Genomic DNA, 21,662 nt, shown 5'->3' on the forward strand with positions numbered 1-21,662 from the left:
CCCCATACGTTTGGTAAAGAGAATAATCTTATCCTTTGAGAATAATTAAATTGGATAGTGTTTAATTGAAATATGAAAACGTGACTAAATTGATCCTACTTACTCTTTGGGGCGGAGTGGAAGAAGCGGGGATTCTCGATTCTCGAACACGGAAAGGATCCAATAAATTCGAAAGAATTGAATGAGGAGTTGTAGTACGATTCTGTAGAGTGGCTGTAATGGTAACTTATCTGTTAACTTTTTCACTATCACCCAAAAAAATTAAACTCCGCCTTACGTAAAGTTGCCACAGTATGATTAACCTCTGGATTTGAGTTTTCGGTGCTTGTATACCCGATATTGGCCATAGTTTATAAGAATATTATGTAGTCTTAGTAAGAGGGAAAATGGTTAAGAATTTATCCAATGTGAAAAATCATATTGTTCGAGGAACCCCAGATGATGTCGGAGTAAAGGATCATCTACGTTGCAGATTCTTATCCAAGAGTTGAGAGTTAAATTGAAAATACCAGATTGACTATTAAATGGTAGCTGAAATTTTATTCACTATAGTTCTGATTGATCGAATCTCGTCAGCCCACTGAAACTGTTGAGTTGGTTATTTTAAATTTTACCTTCCATGAATTGGTGAAGCGGTATGGTAGAAAAGGTATTTCTCTATGGTGCATGCTAAAGGTGGATATGCAGAAAGCTTATGATTCTGTAGAGTGGGTGTTCATAGAATAGTTATTGCAATATTTAAACTTCCCATGGAGATTCATTTAGTGGATCATAGAATGCTTAAAGACAGTTTCATATTCTATTGGGATAAATGGACTGCCTACAAAACCATTCCATCCAAGAAGAGATTTAAGGCGGGGAGATCCCATGTCTCCGTTACTGTTCGTTTTGGCTATGGAATACTTCAACAGGATCCTAAAAGGACTGAGGCAACAACCAAACTTCAACTATCAACCCAGTTGCTATAAGATGGAAATAGTTCAATTGAATTTTGCTGATGATCTACTCTTGTTTTGTAGGGGAGATGTGATATATGTTAAGATAATGTTTGATTGCTTTCGAGAATTTTCCAAGGCTTTTGAAATTATTGCAAATAAGGAGAAAAACTCTATTTACTTTGGAGGAGTTGCACAGCACATTCTGAAGGAAATTTTGGACATACTTGAATTCTCTAAGAGTAAAATGCCCTTTAGATACCTAGGTGTTCCACTAAGCACCAAGAGGCTCTTAGTCAGGCAATGACAACCATTGCCATTGATTGAAAAGATAATGGGAAGAATAACTTGTTGGACTGTCAAGTTTCTTTCATATGCAGGTAGAATACAGTTGTAAAAAATATTTTATTTTGCGTTCAAGTCTTTTGGTTCACAAGTATTTGTACTTCTCACAAAGGTTGTAAAAGTAATTGAATCTACATGTAAAAGGTTCGTATGGTTAGGTGGAGTGGAATTGACTAAAAAGGCTTTGCTTGCATGGGAAAAAATATGTTATCCCCAATCTGCTGGAGGTTTGAACATTCTTGATATTGCTACATGGAATAAAATTGCTATCAGTAAACTTTTATGGAATATGTGTCGAAAAAAATATATATTATGGGTTATATGGTTTCACACATATTACCTAAAGAAGAGAGAAATCTGGAACACAAAGGCTAAGCAAGCCTCTTGGATGGTACATAAAATATTGAAAGTAAAAAGTTGTGTGGAGAAGACAAGTATCCTAGAGACTGACCTACAGTTAATACCTATGTTCTCCACAAAAAAGATGTATGTCAAAATAAGAGAAGATTTTCCGAAGGTACAATTGAGAAGATTGGTAAGCAACAACTATGGACACTCCAAATGGATCATCATCCTAAGATTAGTTGCGCCTTAGTAGGATTACCACAAATGATAGACTGATAAAATGAAATTAACATGATTATTAGCCAAGATTGTTCACTTTGTGTGGCACTAAGGTTGAAAGTATTGACCACTTTGTTTTTCAATGTTCTTTGTCTGCACACATGCTCCCTCTATTGATAGAAAAAGGGCACTCCTGCCGTCGTTTCAGTGACTCATAGGGCTTCCCTCAGCTCAGTCTTTTTGGTTCTTGAGAATGGTCGCCACTTCTCCCAGGACCGGAATGATTATCCCTCCATACTACAATGGCAAGACATAAAGAGGCAAGTCAAGACTTGGAAAGATGGGCTGCATTGGGCAGAAACATATGCGAGAGGAAGGAATGTATTTGCAGAAATATATAGGCAGCGCCGGCTGAAGGGTAAAGCAACCCAAGCGGCTTCAGGCTCCCAAATTTTGGGGGCCCCATTTTCAATTGACAATATTTTATAAATTAATTTTTATATATAAAAAATTGATTGTCTTAAAGTTAAAATAAAAATAAAAAAACTTACGAAAAGCAAAAGAAAATTTGAATTTGTTATTGATATTGACCCTTGAGTTGAATAATCTGAAGCGTACACAAATATCTTTTTGTTTAGTGGGTAAAAATTGAGATTACTAGTTGATAAAAATTGTAAAAAATATTGAGCCTTGATTAAAACATAATAGCCACTCTGGCATGACAGTTTATGTTGGAAAACTAATTCAAAGTTGTAGTAGGAAACCTTAGTTATTTAGGATTTGGTTTATTTAATTCATGTCTAAATAGGATTTGCAATTAGAATAAATATAGGAATAGACTTTCCTGTTTCTAGTTAACATATGTTTCATACTACTAGTCTCTATGAACGTGCGTTGCACGTTAAAAGTTGCACATAATGGTTTAGGAAATTATTTTTATGAAGGAACACAAAATTTAAGTAATGAGAGAAGTATATACAATACAACAATAATTTAAATGCCAAAAAGATCATTACATTAGCATAAGACGTGAATAATAATTGAATATTGTCATTTGAACCTGCAAAAATTGATCATTTTTATAGGTTCTTTATATATGTTCCCTTCATATGCTATGGTGCTCCGTCATGACCAGAACATTTTTGTGAATATTGATATTCCTTTTAAAAGTGCATCATATAATTGTTCGTATGAGAAAATATGTTGCCGCATATACAGTTCAATATTTGGAACTATTTGTCCTTGTGCTTTTTTATTGTTACTGCAAAACACAAACGCTCGATAAATTTTCTGGATGTGAAAGTTGAATTCTAAGGATAAACGCAGGCCTGAAAGTACATTGACATATCATGATTTCTGCATGTATAACGGTGTTGTCAAAACTTCTACATACCATTCTAATGCAATTGCATAAGCTATTTGACGAAATTAAGTTTTTCGATAACATGATGAATGTATTTTGCTTCAAAATTATATGTACACAATGAAAGTTTATTTTAAATTAATAATAATAATATATTCAACTCCAGTTAAAATTACCTACCAATTAGAAAACCTAATGCACCATGAAGCCACAAAACAAACCAAAACCACGTAAAAGAAAACTAAAGGCCTTTAACTGTCAAAAGGAATTAAAAATTTAGTGTCATGTACTTTGCACAACTTCCATTTTCATTTAGTGATGGAATATTTTCCTTGTTAGCGATTTTCACAACTAATATCGTCAATGGGCTTGATAATCAGTGGTTCTGGAAGAAGGACCAAATCATCTTTTATTGTATGCTCTTTTTCATTTCTGACACGAAATAAGAAATCACTTAATGCTATATTTGTCCTTATTGTTGGCGAAGACCCTATTTGTCATCAAATTATATGTTTAGTATATTATAAATAAAATTGAAAGATGATAACTTTTTAGAAATTAATCGGTATACTCTTTAACATCACAGCCTAGCAAGTATTTTATAGCATCAAAGAGTGTAACATCATTTGTCATTGAACAAAAGATCTTTTTATATGTTTATCTTTCTCGCAATCGACATCTCTTATCATACAATTATTGCAAATAGCAATTTTATTTTCATCATATACCTTTCTTGTAGCATCTTTTTCAAGAGGAATACCATGGGACATCTCTATTTATATAGTTTATTATTTGTACATTGAATCTAGAATATAAATCATGCATATAAATAGAAGTAAATATATTGGGTTTTACACATTCAAAAATTTAAAGTTTTTTAATTCACAATTATAAATAAGCTATTTATGATGGTTTTATGCATTTGAAAAGGACGTACATGTACAATTGCACATGAGCCATTTATGATATCATTAACTATTTTAAGACAAATTAAAAAATTGTGTATCCCTTTATTTTAAGACAAAGTAAAGGACTAAACTTCCTAAAACGTGCTTCTTGAAAAAGACCCAAATGATTTACAAAGGCCTGACGGCCTAATCTAGTACATCACTTTAATAAAACGGATAGAACATTAATAACTGACTTAATTGATAGGTGAACACAAATCAGGAAATAACTAAATAATATAATATTTAAGCCAAGTAGGAAAGAGACAAAAATAGTTTGATCTCATATTGATAGATTGAATAAAAATATCTATTGAAAATATACATCCAATAACTATTTATATGAATCATCTTGAATAAATTCTTTGAAAAATAATGTAGTTGATAAAATTGAGGAAAAAAGTAACAATTGAGGAATATATTACCTACACGGTTAATTTTAATCTTAGGAATAATATATGAATACATAAGCTAAAACAAGAAAACTTGGTTGATAAGTACAATAAAAAAAGTATAACATAGAAAGAAATAATACCTTTCAAAAGTTTGTAGCATTAAAATATTTGCAGAATTTGATATTATATTTTTGTGAAAATAGCAGGGGCTAGCCAGTTTTCGAATTGGTAACTGAAAAATAGTCAGCGTTTGCAAAGTCATTGAAAAATAGTCACAATTTTGTTGCAACACGAAAGTTCAAGCATAATATACTGGAGATTTGTGCACCTGTGTATGAGCTTCTATCATATTATGCTGGAACTCCAACACACGGGAAGTTCTAGCATAATATACTGGAGATTGGAACACCTGTGTATGAACTTCCAGCATATTATGCTGGACAAGTATATTATGCTGGAAGTCCAATATATTATACTGGAACTCCAGTATATTATGCTGGAATATTTTCCGAATTTTGAACAGTATTTTCGTTCAGATTTATCTTTACATAAAAAGTGACTAAATTTCGATTATTTTTGAAACTGTAGGTTGTTCAATTACTACTTGTAAATCTGGTTATTTTTGAATTTCATCATGTATTATTGCACCAGGACCAAAGCTAAAAACTAATATGTAGAAGTATTTAGCTCCTTTTTTTAAAATGGATTTGTACAATTTAATACGTTCTCCAATTAAATTAGTAAGATGATTTTTTTTTTTAAGAAATATGTCCTAAAAATAAAAGGATTACATGTCTATGTGGCAATGTGGCACATAGAATTCATACAAAATAATAGAATTACATGGCAATGTGGCAATTCTCAAACAGAAAACAAGTTATATATGTTGTTTTCAATTGATATTAGGATTTGGACTTTAAACGTAAACCAAATTTGTGGATTAGTAGACTACGTAATGGTTAGCCTTTTTTTCTCGGTTAATTCCCAGTAAGTTTCCTTAAATTCACAAACTTTCTTTAACTATATTATCAAATCAGCATATTTACAAATAAATTGATTTAGCAAAAAGTTTCCAGGTTTTAAGAATTAGGAATAGGATCCTAAAAGTAATAGAATTGTATAGCTAATGTCTGGGATTTCCGTAAGAAGTATGTCCTAAAACTAATAGGATTACATGACTAAGAGGTAGAATTCCGGTTATGACCTTTTATTGTGAGTTATTATTCTTAATATTATAAAGTTATTTTGTAAACCAACATTATATTCGTGCTTTTATAATAATATAGATTATAAATAGGGATATTAGCAGCTTACTTTATGTATCAAGAAGTGTGGAGAAAATAAAGAATTGTAGAGATCATTCACAGATTTATCTTCAGTTTAAGCTTTATTTTTCAAATTATATAGCATTAAAGAAAATATTACAAGCAGAAGATAGAACTCTAATCGACATACTTAATAAGATAACAAGACTTGATTTTTTTTCCAATGTTTATATTCCTTATAGAATAAAATATACTATAACAATTGCATCGGGGAAAGAAGCTTTTCCAAATTAAAATTGATAAAATCTTGTATTGGATCAGCAATGTCTCACGAGAAGCTAACTGGATTAGATAAGCAGTATTATCAGTTGAAAAAATTAGGATAACTCGATTATAAGAAAATTATTAATAATTTTGCATCTAAAAAAATTAGAAAAATGTACTTCAAATAAAAATATACAATATAATTTTTTTTTTTAAAAAAATTAAGGCCTCTCATTATTTTGCTTTAGGCCGCCAACAATGTTGAGCCCCCATATATAGGATAATATTGGCAGTGTGTGTATACTATATTTGGATTGAAAGGAACCTAAGGGTGTTTTAGAACAAGCAAACTGATTCGAGGACTATAATTATACAGGAAGTTAACTATAGAGTTTCTTTGAAGAAGAGACTATCGAAACAATTTGAGCAACTTAATTTTTATTCGTGGATGTACAATCTGGTTGTAGCTAGTTGGCGGGTAGCTGACTAGATGATTAAGTTTAGCTATATACTGTTTATTGGGGAATGTCGTGTCTTTGTTCTTGTACATAAATAATCTATATATTATTAAAAGGAGAGGATAAAGCTCTCCTTAAGCCAAGTGGCAGCATAAAAAAAAGCCACATGACATAATTAGTTACTATTTAGTTTTTTAGTTAATAATTAATTATTAGTTATTGTAATTGAATTTACATATCTATAAAAACAAAAATAATAAAAAAAAACATATAATATATATATATATATATATATGTATTAATTGGTTACTTTATTTTAATTAATAAATATAGATATCTCATAATTAGTTATAATAAAAAAAATGAAAATATAAATATCTAAAAAATAACTACACATTCAAATTGAGTGGGAGTAGTTTCAAGTTGGAGTGTTAAAATTATTTTAAAATTTAAAAAACAATAAAAAAAGAAAAATAAAATTAACTATAATAAAAAACAAAAAAAGAAGAAGAAAAACTACCCATTTAAATCGGTGAGTAGTATCAAGTTGGAGTTTTAAAATAAAAAAATGAAATCTATATCTATATCTATATCTATATATATATTATTAAAAGAAGAGGAAAAAGCCCTCTCCTTAAGCCAAGTGACAACCTAAAAAAAAGCCACATGGCATATGTATGTATGTATATATTAATTGGTTACTTTATTTGGATTAATAAATATAGATATCTTATAATTAAATATAAAAAAAAAATGAAAAATAAATATATCAAAAAATAACTACCCATTCAAATTGGGCGGGAGTAGTTTCAAGATGGATTTTTTAAATTATTTTAAAATATTTTCTTAATATATGAAGCATTTATAGTTACACAATGGTATGACAGGTTTCAGACCACAAATTTCAAAAGTTTTACTGTTACATAAATGCTATGACTTATTTAATATTAGATATCTTAAAAGTCTTTCCTTCTTTATTATAGTTTGTGTAAGTCAATCTAAGACTATTTTTGAAACGGAGAGAATAGTACTTTATGTTCAGGTCTGCAATCACTTTTTGGGTTTTCCCCCCTTTTTATTAGTTCTGAATTTAGATCATCGCTAATTAACTTTGGAAGACTAGTAACAGGATCAGCAGAAGCTTGTTTATTTGTCCCCACATTGATTTGAAATCATTTTTCTTTGTAAATTCTAATATATATTCTTTTTCCAACTTTTAACACATTAGTACTATAGAGGGAAGATTTTACTCTGTGCCGGAATGAATTCTTAAATTTGGATATATAATTCGTTGATCTTGTTTTTTTGTATAATTCTACAGTATACGTTTGGTTTGAAAAAGGAAAGAAACATGATCGTAAAAAACGAAGATACAGAACCAAAGATCTGACGCAAACAATGAAGGCAAATCGGGGAAGGATCAAGACGGCTCTCATGAGAAAAACAACACTCCACAAACAACAGCCAAAAGCAATCAAATGGTAATCAATGGGAATTCTACACTTGCCGGATGNTACTATTTAGTTTTTTAGTTAATAATTAATTATTAGTTATTGTAATTGAATTTACATATCTATAAAAACAAAAATAATAAAAAATAATAAAAAACAATATATATATTAATTGGTTACTTTATTTTAATTAATAAATATAGATATCTCATAATTAGTTATAATAAAAAAAATGAAAATATAAATATATAAAAAATAACTACACATTCAAATTGGGTGGGAGTAGTTTCAAGTTGGAGTGTTAAAATTATTTTAAAATAAAAAAAACAAGAAAAAAAGAAAAATAAAATTAACTATAATAAAAAAAATTAAAAAAGAAGAAGAAAAACTACCCATTCAAATCGGTGAGTAGTTTCAAGTTGGAGTTTTAAAATAAAAAAATGAAATCTATATCTATATCTATATCTTCTATATCTATCTATATATAAAAGAAGAAGCAGAAGAATATAGTAATGCCAAGTGGCATAATCATATTTCAACAAGTGTCATATTTTGGACAAATCTCCCAAAAGATTGGAGTTTAAAATTATTTGAAACTAGAAAACAGGCCTAAAAAAAGGCTCTAAAAGACGGTTCATTTTTTACTGCACTTCAAAATTGCTCTTAAAGCCAAAATAACTACTAGAATTATTTGAAACTAGAAAATAGGCAAAAACAAAAAGAAGGCTCCAAAAACGGTTCATTTTTTACTGCACTCTAAAATAGCTTTTCAAAAGCCAAAATAACTGCTAGAATTTAAAAAAAAAACCTCTTGAAACCGCTGAGATCCTAAAGCCAAAGCCCCCAAACTATCTTTCTTTTAGCTTTTTTTTCTTTGCTTATTCTCAATTTATATTCTTATATCCCAATCTATCTTTCTTTCTGCTTTTTTCTCTTTGCTTATTCTCAATTTATATTTTTGTATTATTTGAAAAATTCTTCTTCCTTTTTCTTGGCAAGAGGTTTTATAAATGTTTAAATGGACTGAATTGCTTAGATTTTTTTTTAATTCCAAGGTCTTAAAACTAACCATGTTAAAATGCAGTGATTGAAACTTAGAATGGGTCTAACTCTGAGAGCACAACCCAGAAGGTATTTTTTCTCATATTTTTTCGGTAAGACAAATCTCACTTGATTATTGACATTCTATTTGTATTGTATGGTTATAGAACATTTGTTTTCATCGTTATATTAGTACCCTGAAAGTTAGAGAATTTTACTGTTATTTTAGCTGCTAAAGTGTTTTGCTACAATTGATTTTCTATTGCGTTTTGATATAAGTTTGAACCGGTGTCAGGCGACACTCATTTTCTTGAAGATGAGAGTACAAAAATCTTTGCCAGGAAGTTGGTTGATCATTACAGCGCGAGGACTAACCAAACTCTTGAAGAGAGCGAAGCAAGTCCTATCATTCATTTAAAAAAAACTTAACAATTGGGTATGTGTAGTTTATTCATGGGAAAAGTTTTTCTGCATAGTTCATTACTAATAAGGTTTTCTAGCATGTTAGATCAACAATGTCTTGATTCAACTTTATGCCAAAAGAGGGGATGCAGTCCTTAATCTTGCTTGCGGGAAGGTAGTTCTTGCCTATTGTGTATCTCAATATTATTTGGCAGTACGACCTGTTAATTTATCTAGGTGGTAATAAACAAGTCGTCAATGCATCTTATATTCAAATGTCTTTCTGTTCAAACCAAGGAGATGATCTTATTAAATGGGATAAAGCAAAGATTGGATATGATGTTGGCATTGATATTGCCGATTGTCAGGTGTTTTCCCGTTGGATGAATATAATATTTTTGTTGCTTTTTTTGCACTTGCCGCTTCCAGTCTGAGTTTTCTTTCAGCAAGCTATTTATATTTTATTGAACTATTTATATGACTTTCTAGAAGATGCGCCATCTATTATTTGATCACTTATAATGTGGAAAGATGTTTTAACCATTATTTAGATGTTCTGCCGTTCAACATTATTAAATATTATTCATTGAACTTTTGAACGCTACTATGCTATTAGCAGCAGGAATGGTGCTTTCATTGAAGTTTAATGGGGTAAGTTTAAGGTGGGATTTTGCATCCCATCTTTAACTCATAAAGGAGTTGAAAAAGACAAGTAAAGGAGAACAACCTATTTTCGTTCCAATTTTGTGATTCTGTAATGATTTGGTGCCACTAAATTGCATGTAGTCAGTCAGATTTCACTCATTATATCGATCGTTTCATGTTTCTGTTTATTGATTAAGGTGATAGTTTCTTTCAACAACCTTTCTTACTTTTAGTAAAAGATGTACCATCTATTATGGTTTGTACCGAAAATTTGTGATTATTTAATGTATAGAAGTAAAGAATTATGTGTTGCCAGCCCATACTTTAATTTACAGTATATTCATACTTCAGAAGTTATTATGCATATATGTTCGTTGCTTTCAAGCTGACTTTCCTATGAAATGACTCTTCCTGAAGAATTATATACTATGATATTAGTTGGGTATTTGAAATAAATGTCCTCAATAAGAAAAAGATAATTTAAATACTAAAACATTAATTTTGAATATATTAACAGCGCATCGCGCGGGTACTAATACTAGTATTATTAAAAGGAGAAGAAAAAGCCCTCTCCTTAAGCCAGGTGGCAACCTAAAAAAAAGCCACATGGCATATTAGTTATTTAGTTTATAATTAGTTATTGGTTATTATTTTTGAATTTAAATAGATATAATAAACGAAAATAATAAAATAAAATAAAAAACTACCATATATATATATATATATATATGTATATATGTATGTATATATTAATGGGTTACTTTATTTGTATTAATAAATATAGATATCTTATAATTAAATATAAAAAACGAAAAATAAAAATTTAAAAAAAAAATAACTACCCATTCAAATTGGGTGGGAGTAGTTTCAAGTTGGAGTTTTTAAATAATTTTAAAATAAAAGGCAAAAAAAAAATAGCTAAAAAATGAAAAAAGAGAAGAAAAACTACCCATTCAAATCGGGACGTAGTTTCAAGTTGGAGTTTTAAAATAATTTTAAAATAAAAAATGAAATTAAAAAAATAATGAATCACTAATTCAAATTTGGGAGTAGTTTCAAATTGAAGTTTTAAAAATTATTTTAAAATAAAAAAAAACGAAAATAAAGAAATTAAAAAACTTTCAGAGAAAAAATATTAAATAAAGTAATATGCTAATAAATTTATCTATTAAAAATATAATAATACTAGATATTAGATGATATAATATAGAAAAATACATAACAAAAAATTTATTCAATGCTCTCCCTGTATAAGTCCCAACAGTTTAACAGAGATTTTATTCATTAAAATTTAGATAATACTATTAAGAACAACAGAATAACTACCCATTCAAATTGGATGAGAGTAGTTTCAAGTTGGAGTTTTTATATTATTTTAAAATAAAAGGCAAAAAAAAAAGCTAAAAAAATGAAAAAAGAGAAGAAAAATTACCCATTCAAATCGGGAAGTAGTTTCAAGTTGGAGTTTTAAAATAAAATATAAAATTAAAAAAATAATGAATTACTAATTCAGATTTGGGAGTAGTTTCAAATTGGAGTTTTAAAAATTATTTTAAAATAAAAAAACGAAAATAAAGAAATTAAAAAACTTTCAGGGAAAAAATATTAAATAAAGTGATATGCTAATAAATTTATCTATTAAAAATATAATAATACTAAATATTAGATGATATAATATAGAAAAATACATAACAAAAAATTTATTCAGTGCTCTCCCTGTATAAGTCCCAACAGTTTAACGAAATTTTATTCATTAAAATTTAGATAATACTATTAAGAATAACAGAATAAAATTTAAAACAAAAATATATTTCATCAGTAATAAATTATATATCTTCTCATATATTACAAAAAGAAAGCGAATACTACCTTTTATATATATATATATACATGTATATTAATTAGTTACTTTATTTGGATTAATAAATATAGATATCTTATAATTAAATATAAAAAAAACAAAAAAATAAATATATAAAAAAATAACTACCCATTGAAATTGGTGGGAGTAGTTTCAAGTTGGAGTTTTTAAATTATTTTAAAATAAAAGGCAAAATAAATAGCTATAAAAAATGAATAAAGAGAAGAAAAACTACCCATTCACATCGGGAAGTAGTTTCAAGTGGGAGTTTAAAATAATTTTTAAAAATAAAAAATAAAATTAAAAAAATAATGAATTACCAATTCAAAGTTGGGAGTAGTTTCAAATTGGAGTTTTAAACATTATTTTAAAATAAAAAAACGAAAATAAAGAAACTAAAATACTTTCAGAGAAAAAATATTAAATAAAGTAATATGCTAATAAATTTGTCTATTAAAAATGTAATAATATTAAATATTAGATGATATAATATAGAAAAATACATAACAAAAAATATATTCAATGCGCTCCCTGTATAAGTCCCAACAGTTTAACAAAGATTTCATTCATTAAAATTTAGATAATACTATTAAGAACAACAGAATAAAATTTAAAAAAAAAATATTTTATCAGTAATAAATTATATATCTTCCCATATATTACAAAAAGAAAGCGAATACTAAACATTGGCTAATATAATAAAGAAAAAATAGAACAAAAGTTATTTGGTTATTATTTTTGAATTTAAATATATATAAAAAATGAAAATAATAAAATAAAATAAAAACTAACATATATATATATATATATATATATATTAATCGGTTACTTTATTTGAAATTAATAAGATATGATATCTTATAACTAAATATAATTAAAAAATGAAAAATAAATATATAAAATAATAACTACCCATTCAAATTGGAAGGGAGTAGTTTCAAGTTGGAGTTTATAAATTATCTTAAAAATAAAAAAGCAAAAAAAAAAATTAGCTATAAAAAACGAAAGAAAGAGAAGAAAAACTACCCATTCAAATCGGGATGTATTTTCAAGTTGGAGTTTTAAAATAATTTTAAAAATAAAAACACATAATTAAAAATAATAAATTACCAATTCAAATGGGGATTAGCTTCAAGTTGAGTTTTAAAATTATTTTAAAATAAATAAATCGAAATAAAGACATAAAAAAACTTTCAGAGAAAAATATTTAATAAAGTAATATGCTAATAAAACTTTCTATTAACAATGAAATAATATTAAATGTTAGATGATATAATAAAGAAAAATACATAACAAATACGTTATTCAATGCGCTACATGTATAAGTCCCGTTAGTTTAACAGAGATTTTGTTCATTAAAATTTTGATAATATTATTAAGAATAATAGAATAAAATTTAAACTAAAAAAATATTTCAATAGTAATAAATTATAAATCTTCTCATATATTACAAAAAGAAAGCGAATATTAAATATTGGTTAATATAATAAAAAAAATATAGAACAAAAAAGTTATTCACTAACTATATAAGTATCTTTGATTTAATAGAGATTTCATTATTTGGTATATCGTTGACAAGTAAGATGATAATTAAATTTTATTAAAGCAATACAATTTAATAGGATCAAACAAACCGATTATAATTTAATTTAATTAATATATTTTAATACTGATCGCGCATCGCAGGTACGACTACTAGTTTCAGTTTAGTAACGAAAGTTTTGATTTACCCAAGAAAAATGAAAAAAATTTACCTGCCCACGTTGCCTCCCTTCTCCTAAAATAACAACACGTGGCCCTTCTACTCCTATTAATTAATAGACATAAAAGACCACTTTCCTAATTCGTAACTCATTCCAACATCAGCTCCAACTCTACAGTAGAGAGGGTTCCAAATCCATTTGGACCCAAAATCATGGCTTCTTCCAGCAAAGATGACGGCTTTACATGTAGTAGTAGTAATTTGGGAAATCCTCCACCGTCGAAGAAACAGAAAGAGACTGACATTGAAGAAACCCTAGACCGACTCAGTGAGCTGCCCGACCCACTCCTTGTTCAAATTCTCTCTCTTTTGCGGACAAAAGACGCATTCAGAACATTTATTCTCTCAAAAAGGTGGCACTATCTCTGGACTTTTGCTTGTAACTTCAATTTCAATCGTAGAAATTACATCGGGGGGATGACAGAAGAATTCGCATCCTTTATTGACTATGTATTACATCATTCCGTTTCTTCCAAAATTAAAAAGTTTGCCCTCAACTGCACTCACCCGGATCGGTATTACTCTTCGGAAGGAGGTCATGTAGTACACGACTCGCAAATCTGCAGATGGCTTACTTTTGCTGTTGAAAAAAATGTGGAAGCTGTTGAATTATATTCAAATGTTGAGGATGGCTGTTGCACGTTGCCTGAATCTTTCTGCGCCTGTTCGTCTTTGATATCTTTAGTATTTTCTAGTTGTTGCTTAGGTCCTGACATCGTCGTATCGTGGAAGTCTCTGAAGAGCATACACTTGGAGTTTTTGGGCTTATGGGATGAACATATTGTGAACTTACTCTCAGGTTGTCCTGCTTTGGAAACTATGGAACTATATTGTGTTTGGGAGTTTAGTCGCCTCGACATTAGGTCTTCAAAATTGAAGAGACTGAAGCTGAAAAATTATACGTTGCTTGATGATGGAAGAGATCATTCCTTGGAAATTATTGCCCCCTATCTTCAGCATCTGGAGATTTCAGGAGAGCTTTATGACCTCAAGTGTAGGCTTGTGGATGTGTCCTCCTTGGTTAGTGCTAAGCTTACTTTCAATATTATATGTATCAAAGACGTCTTCGCTATTAATGCCGAAGAATTTGATGATGCGGAAGATAGTTGTGGTGACTATCATCAAGTTTTTAGGAACCTTGTCCAAGATTATCTTCAAAAGTTGAGTTGTGCAACCGAGGTAACAATGGGAAGTTGGTTCACGGAGGTATGTTTTTAACTCATAAGTCCTTAGCTTCTCTGATCTATCTTTAACAGACAGTTGCAGAATGTAAACATTATACAATTGAGAACCTTTGCCCAAATTTCATAAAAGCAGCTAGAGTAAATTACGGATATTTGTGTCCTTTTGTGCCCTTTTGCTATTCTTTTGTCAACTTTTCAAAGTCCGGTACTTCTTGTATCATACCGGCAAAAGCTATACACTTAACCCTCTGCTGCGAAGTACTTTCTTTTTGTTGTTATTGCTTTCTCCGGTCTTTACTACTTCCATTGGGATTTTGCACCAGGTCCTGTGCATGTTGCAGTTCAAAGGAGTGCCGGTTCCAGAATGGAAATGCAAATATCTAGCGCTGGAGTTGCATATGAAAAAGTTTAATTTGTATGGCAAATGAGCTCTGAAATGAAAAGGATTATTGCACTATCAATCTTTTCTTGGGTTACCTCCGCCATGAATCTTTATGATATGGTTAGCAATTATAATCATTCCCAAGTACCGTTAAATTTGTTGTTTCTTATATCATTATGTGTCAGACACATCTACTGGGAAATCATATTTTTTCACTGTTGCGCAATTTCCATTAGGCTGACCTTTATTTGGTTCTGATTATCTTTCTCCAGCCTGAAAATTCCCGCTGCCGCTTTGAGTTAATATATTTGGCCGAAGGAGATGATATTGATTTGCAGAATGGGTTATCAAGCTTTGCATTTCCCAACCTCAAGAATGTTAAGCTTGCCATCTCCTCCGGGTTGTGCTTGAAGTATTATGTCAAATGGGACTATGTCAAGAAGCTTTTCAAACTTTCAGAATTTTTGTTAAAGAATGCATCGGTTTTGGAGAAGTTCGTTATCAAATTAAAGAGAAGAAGGTGCGAGATATGTTCGATGAACTGCGTGTCCCGATATTTATTTCGATTGGCAGAGAAGTTGTTAGGTTGCCCAAGATCCTCCTCCAATTGTGCGATTATCTTCCAGGAGTGAGCTTTCCATCACTAGACTTCTAGTAGTTTCCTGTCTCTGGATGCTAGAAATGTTGCCTTATATCGAGTTTTGGATATGCTGCTCATGTAATCATGAATCTTTAACTTCTCTATGTAAGTAGTTGCTATCTTCTCGTTTGAGCTTACCCTTATGTCATACCGAATTAATGTTATGGTAACTTGGTATCTCATGAAGGTTTTTGTTTGTTGTAAATCTTTTATGTCCTATATGTGCATTGAGAAAGATTTCCTGCAACTCTTGTTTTCCTGGTACTACTAAGATGAGCAGATAAGCCACACCTATTATGATAATTTGCCGCATGCACGCCTACTATGGGACAGCTTACTGCTGTCAAATTTTTTAGGGTAACACAGCTATCTACTTCCCTGCATTAGCTATTTCTGCAAGCACCTTTTACATATATAGTACTATATGCTTACAGCTTTATCCCAATTAATATTCATTCCCTCGTCAAAATGCGATAGGAATATTGCATAATCAAGTGACTCGTTACGGGAGTACCTTATAAGCTTCTCTTCTTGTTCAACATTTCCTTGTAATTCATGTCGATCTACAATAGTAGCTAGTATCAAGAACCTCAATAGTTGAAACAGTTATGAAAAGAACAAATTTCATGGAATATTGAGGAGCAACTACAGATATGGCATTTGCAGACACAAGAGATGTGCATATATTGTACTAACAAATATTGTCCTATTGATTGTTTTAACCCCTTCCCTGATGGAAGTCAAGGTATGTAGTGGGTGATTTAATTTGTTCTAGAGAAACAACTTTATGTTGCTGTTACTCTTTTTGTTGTCAACATCTCTGAAGCTTGTTAATATCTCTGGGAGATGTTTCGCAGCATGTTAAAAGAGTTATAACACGTCTCTTAGTATGTAACAAAGTTTATTTTGGATATTTTCTTTGCTATGGTAGAAAATGTCCCATACTGAATGATCATGTCAAAGCTGCTCATGTTTCGTATAAGGGTTTGATGTTTTCTTTCTATTTCAGGGTAGCTGCTAAACAAGAGTGCCGAACCAAATGTGATTCTTTTGGACTCAAAGAACAAAAATATGTGGAAGAAAAACATAATGACCAAAATATATATAGCGTCTTTTTAAAAGACGCTATAAGCGGGAAACTATAGCTGTCTTTTGTTAAGACGCTACAAAAGACGCTATATATATAATATAGATCGTCTTCTACCTTCCCCCAAAATAGAATCATCGTAGCCTCCCCCCCTCCATTTTTAATCAAAAAAATTGAATGGAGCCCACCCATCGCACAAACAGTAAAGATTCTCGATCCCACGTGCTAGCTAAGGCATTATCTCGGACATTGTTGTTTGTTTCGGCTTCAAATCACAAAATCTTTAATTTTCTAAAAATCTTAAATGGAGGTATTCCGACTTAGTTTTTATTAAAACTTGTATAAAAAATGCATATTAGTTGTTTTTTATGTGCTGTACGCTATTTTGTGATTGTTTTGCGATTTAACTAATTTGTTGTATTTTATCCGGACTATAGTATTAATGTGCTAAAAAAATTCGTAAAATAGAGAAATTGTTATTAGTTGTTAAAAGAAATATTAATTATTTACTTTTTACTGTGCTATATGTATTTTCGTGATTGTTTTGTGATTAAATTGATTTGTTATTTTTATCCGGTTTAGATTATTTATTTGCTAAAAGACTAGTAAACTAGATAAATTATTACTTTAGTTCCCTGTAGTCGGGGGCGGATTTAGGGGGGCGGAGGGGGGTTCACCTCCCCTTCGCCGAAAAATTACACTGTATATACAAGGCAAAATTTATTTTTTACCTCTATATATTAAGTTTTGAACCCCCTTTAACACAACTCAAAAGTGTAGTTTTGTGGTCAAGGGGGTTCAAAACCTTCACAAGGTCATAGGTTCAATTCCACTAACTACAAAAATAATTTTTGAACCCCCTTCGTGGAGCCTTTTAGCATAGTATCCTTGTAGTTATAGAAATTAATCATTTAAGTATCTCTTATTCCCAAAAGTACGTCAAACAGCTGATAGTTCAAACATAAACTATCTCCAATTATAGTCAACAAACGTAAGGACATAAGAATTCAGGATACATTGGTGCTAGTGGGCCTCAAATATTGTGTCCTGAGCCAAAATGTGAATATTTAATAATTAAATCTTGTATAGTTATGAAAATTAATTATTTAATTTTAGTATAGTAAAAAATAAGTCAGTAACAAACAAACAAACAAACATATAAAATAATAAAACTAACATATTAAATAATAAAACTAACATATACAATAATAAACTAACATATAAAATAACAGACCTGTTGAGTGATAAATCGAAAAAAATTTCTCATCCCGAACATAAGAATTCAGGATACATTGGTGCTACTAGGCCTCAAATATTGTATCCGGAACCAAAATGTGAATATTTAATAATTAAATCATGTATAGTAAAAAAAAAATAAGTGAATAACTAACAAACATATAAAATAACAAAACTAACATATAAAGTAATAAAACTTACATATTAAAGTAACATATAAAATATAAAATTATAATATTAAAAATGTATCAACCTAATTAACAATATAGTAAAAATATCGAATAAAATTTAATATTCAAGGTCTTGCAATATATTTAAGCAATGAAAAAGAAAAATAATGTAATTAATTTTGTTCAATTTACAGTAGTCGTCATGGAGGTTCCGCCATTGCATCCCGGACCTGCCTCCTAGAGCTACTATTGCTACAGGTCGAGCGTAGTCTTCCTACATATGGAGGGGCAGTTATTGGCCCAGACTTTACGTTCTAGGAGAGTAGACGATATGTGGGACTTTCTTAAGACCCGCCAGCTCCATCCTTGTATAGTCAGACGCTGCAGGATACGGGTTTCTATAGGATCATTGAGATCAATCGGCTGCAGCTGGATTGGTCGTTGATCACGACTTTGATAGAGCGGTGGCAACCAGAAACGCACACATTCCATTTGCCCATTGGCGAGACCACTATCACGCTGCAGGACGTGGAGGTTCTGTATGGGCTGCCGGTTGATGGACTTCCTGTTGCTTTGCCGCATGCCATGAGAGATTATACGGGAGAACAGTACCTGGAGACGTTGCAGCGGCTCACCGATTTTCGGCCAGAGGATGAGGGTGCATTGGTTGGGGCTAGTCGTCTTGCGTTAACGCCCGTCCGACTGCATTTGGAGGCCATGCATGCTGACATTACTCATGATACACCGGATCTTCATATTAACCGGTACACGAGGTTGTTACTGCTGCTTATGTTTGGAGGCGTATTGTTCCCGAACACTTTGGGAAACCTAGTCAGTTTGAAATTTCTTCATCATCTTGAGTGGCTAGATGATTTACATCAGTACAGCTGGGGTGCTGTTGTTCTTGGTTACTTGTACAGGCAGATGTGCCAGGCATGCATAGGCACCCAGCGAGACGTTGCAGTATTTATGCCATTGCTGCAGGTGAAAACATATAGTCAAATACTCTCTTCATTATAACATACATCATAAAAATATACCTTAAATTTTACGTCCAAATTGTATATTAGGTTTGGGCCTGGGAGCGATTCCTGCAGTTTCAACCACCTCTACCACCCATAGCTCAGGATGAACCACCTACACCGTTTCTCCCTTTAGCTAGGAGGTGGGTTGATAGGCGGGGATACGGACGCGAGTACGAGGCTCGACATAATCTCCCTATTGCAGCGATTTGTTGGATTTGCTGGAGGCCGCGCAGATAATTCTATACTTAAGTTTACTTGGCCTGGATTTATATGTCTTGCTTATACTCAGGATTCCTATTTTTACGTAATAGTTCATTTGGAGGCCATACAGCGACGAGTTAATAGCTGGTTTGCCCGATGATTGCTCGACCGGGCGACTTATCTGGAGCTCTTCCGTCCCGTTGATGTGTCTCGATATTGTCGAGCATCATACCACCGAGCGAGTCCTTCGCTAATTTGGTCGACCGCAGCTTGTACCTCCACCGCCCGCTTGTCTTAGGACACATTACCAGCAGGATAATCGTTCGAGGGTTGACCAGGCATATGAGGCATGGCTAGAGTTGCAGATCGAGACTTGAGACCAGCGGCGTGACCTGATTCCGCCACCCCTTCCACCCGATCTTATAAATGGTGAGCATGCGTATATGGGCTGGTACCGCAACATTACCCGACTTTTCATTGGGAATCTTGTTCATCGCGCTGGGGGTCGGTTCGTTCCATACGCCGGGAGGCATGAGGCGCTGGTATGTTATTTGGTATACTTAGTTATAACGTTAACATTACCGTTTCGTAATTAATATTTTACATGTTGTGCAGGTTATTGGCCTACATCTGTTCCACCAGTTGGGACTATAGATGCAGCAGCATACCGGCGAGGGAGCAGCCTCTTTACACGACTATGGCCGGTAGGTTACAGATTTGGCTGCCCGAACATTGCAGGGAGCCCAGATGATGAGCGCTTAGGACACGAGGCTGATTATATGGCGCCAGAGCAGTACCATCGTGGGCTAGTAGTGCAGCCTGAACGTGGTCGGCGTGGCAGGGGTGTGCCACGAGGTAGGGGTGTCCCACGAGGTTGTGGGGCTCGGCGAGGAGGTGGTCCCCAGCAAGGGGGCGTTGAGGCACCTGTTGAGGATGTTGGAGTTGATTAGCCGGGTGACCACCCTGATCCTACTGATATCTCGTCATTTAGCCTGGGGCTTACTCTAGGGACTTCGCAGGTGACCCCGTCAGCTCCATTGTCGATTGCGGGCACGGCCTTTACCTCACATGACTGGGATGTGTATTTTCCTGACCCTCCAGAGGCATCGACGGTTGTTGATGCTCGTCCGGTACGAGATGTGGATAGTGGGCGCCGAATTAGTTATGGCTCACCACAGAGGGATGCTGAGGATCTTCCACAGGATTTGGTTAGTTTGTATTACTATTACTTATATTTTGTGTTTATCTCATTGATTAGTCATAAATATCTAAAGCATATATTTTTTTGAAGCCATCCTCCTCGCCAGTCGCGGAGGCCACTAGGTGCGACGCTGACATGCCTGAGACGGATGATTATATTCAGAAGCCCGCTGAGACCATAGTAAGACATTTTAATTATTTTTATGTAGTCAACCCCTACATTACTAATATATATTTCATATACTAAAATATGTCATTATTCTGTAGGTTACTGTTGCACCGATGACCCCTTCTACCGAGCCTGCCAGCCTTACTGACGATCATGTTGCAGCTCATCCTCCGATAAAGAGGCGTCGTGGTGAGGATGATCCTGATAGTGTAGCCGGGTGGGATGGGATGCGCCTAAGGCCAGCGGCTGCTTTAAAGCATAAAGGTTGTGGGACACATTAAGTTTTTATTTTATTTTATGTACATATAACAATCAGTAAATAATAGCAACTTTATCCATGGTTTAGCATTATATGTGCATTATGTTTTTATTTCTCGGTTTCTTTGTTATTTTAATAGTAAAACTGGGCAAAACAAACATAGCAACTTAACATAATTTAAATTCGATTCAACTAGTGAAAATACATGACATGAAAAACATAAAGATAAAATACCACAATCAACACATACATGTGTTTGTTTAGTCATTACCGCCCATTATTCTCTGCTCGAACCACTTAAATTTCTCTTCCATTTTATTTTTATTCTCTGCTCGAACCACTTAAATTTCTCTTCCATTTTATTTTTTTCTTCTTCCGCCTCTTTTAGTTTCTTCTGCAGTGCAGCAATTT

At 31.9% G+C, this 21,662-nt stretch overlaps 2 protein-coding genes across 2 annotated transcripts; both read left to right on the forward strand.

Annotated features, from left to right (window-relative positions):
* The first annotated feature begins 13,796 nt into the window (after positions 1 to 13,796).
* LOC109242929 (F-box/LRR-repeat protein 25-like) lies at positions 13,797 to 15,629 on the forward strand. The gene is made up of 3 exons (XM_019409810.1): positions 13,797 to 14,904; positions 15,206 to 15,384; positions 15,537 to 15,629. The coding sequence occupies exons 1-2, from the start codon at positions 13,852 to 13,854 to the stop codon at positions 15,308 to 15,310; spliced, it is 1,158 nt and encodes a 385-aa protein (XP_019265355.1). The 5' UTR covers positions 13,797 to 13,851; the 3' UTR covers positions 15,311 to 15,384; positions 15,537 to 15,629.
* A 3,048-nt stretch (positions 15,630 to 18,677) lies between these two features.
* On the forward strand, positions 18,678 to 19,659 carry LOC109242918 (serine/threonine-protein phosphatase 7 long form homolog). Its single transcript, XM_019409793.1, has 3 exons — positions 18,678 to 18,719; positions 18,827 to 19,381; positions 19,468 to 19,659. The coding sequence occupies exons 1-3, from the start codon at positions 18,678 to 18,680 to the stop codon at positions 19,657 to 19,659; spliced, it is 789 nt and encodes a 262-aa protein (XP_019265338.1).
* The last annotated feature ends 2,003 nt before the right edge of the window (positions 19,660 to 21,662 follow it).

Source organism: Nicotiana attenuata, unplaced genomic scaffold, assembly GCF_001879085.1.
Source record: "Nicotiana attenuata strain UT unplaced genomic scaffold, NIATTr2, whole genome shotgun sequence".
Classification (NCBI taxonomy): domain Eukaryota; kingdom Viridiplantae; phylum Streptophyta; class Magnoliopsida; order Solanales; family Solanaceae; genus Nicotiana; species Nicotiana attenuata.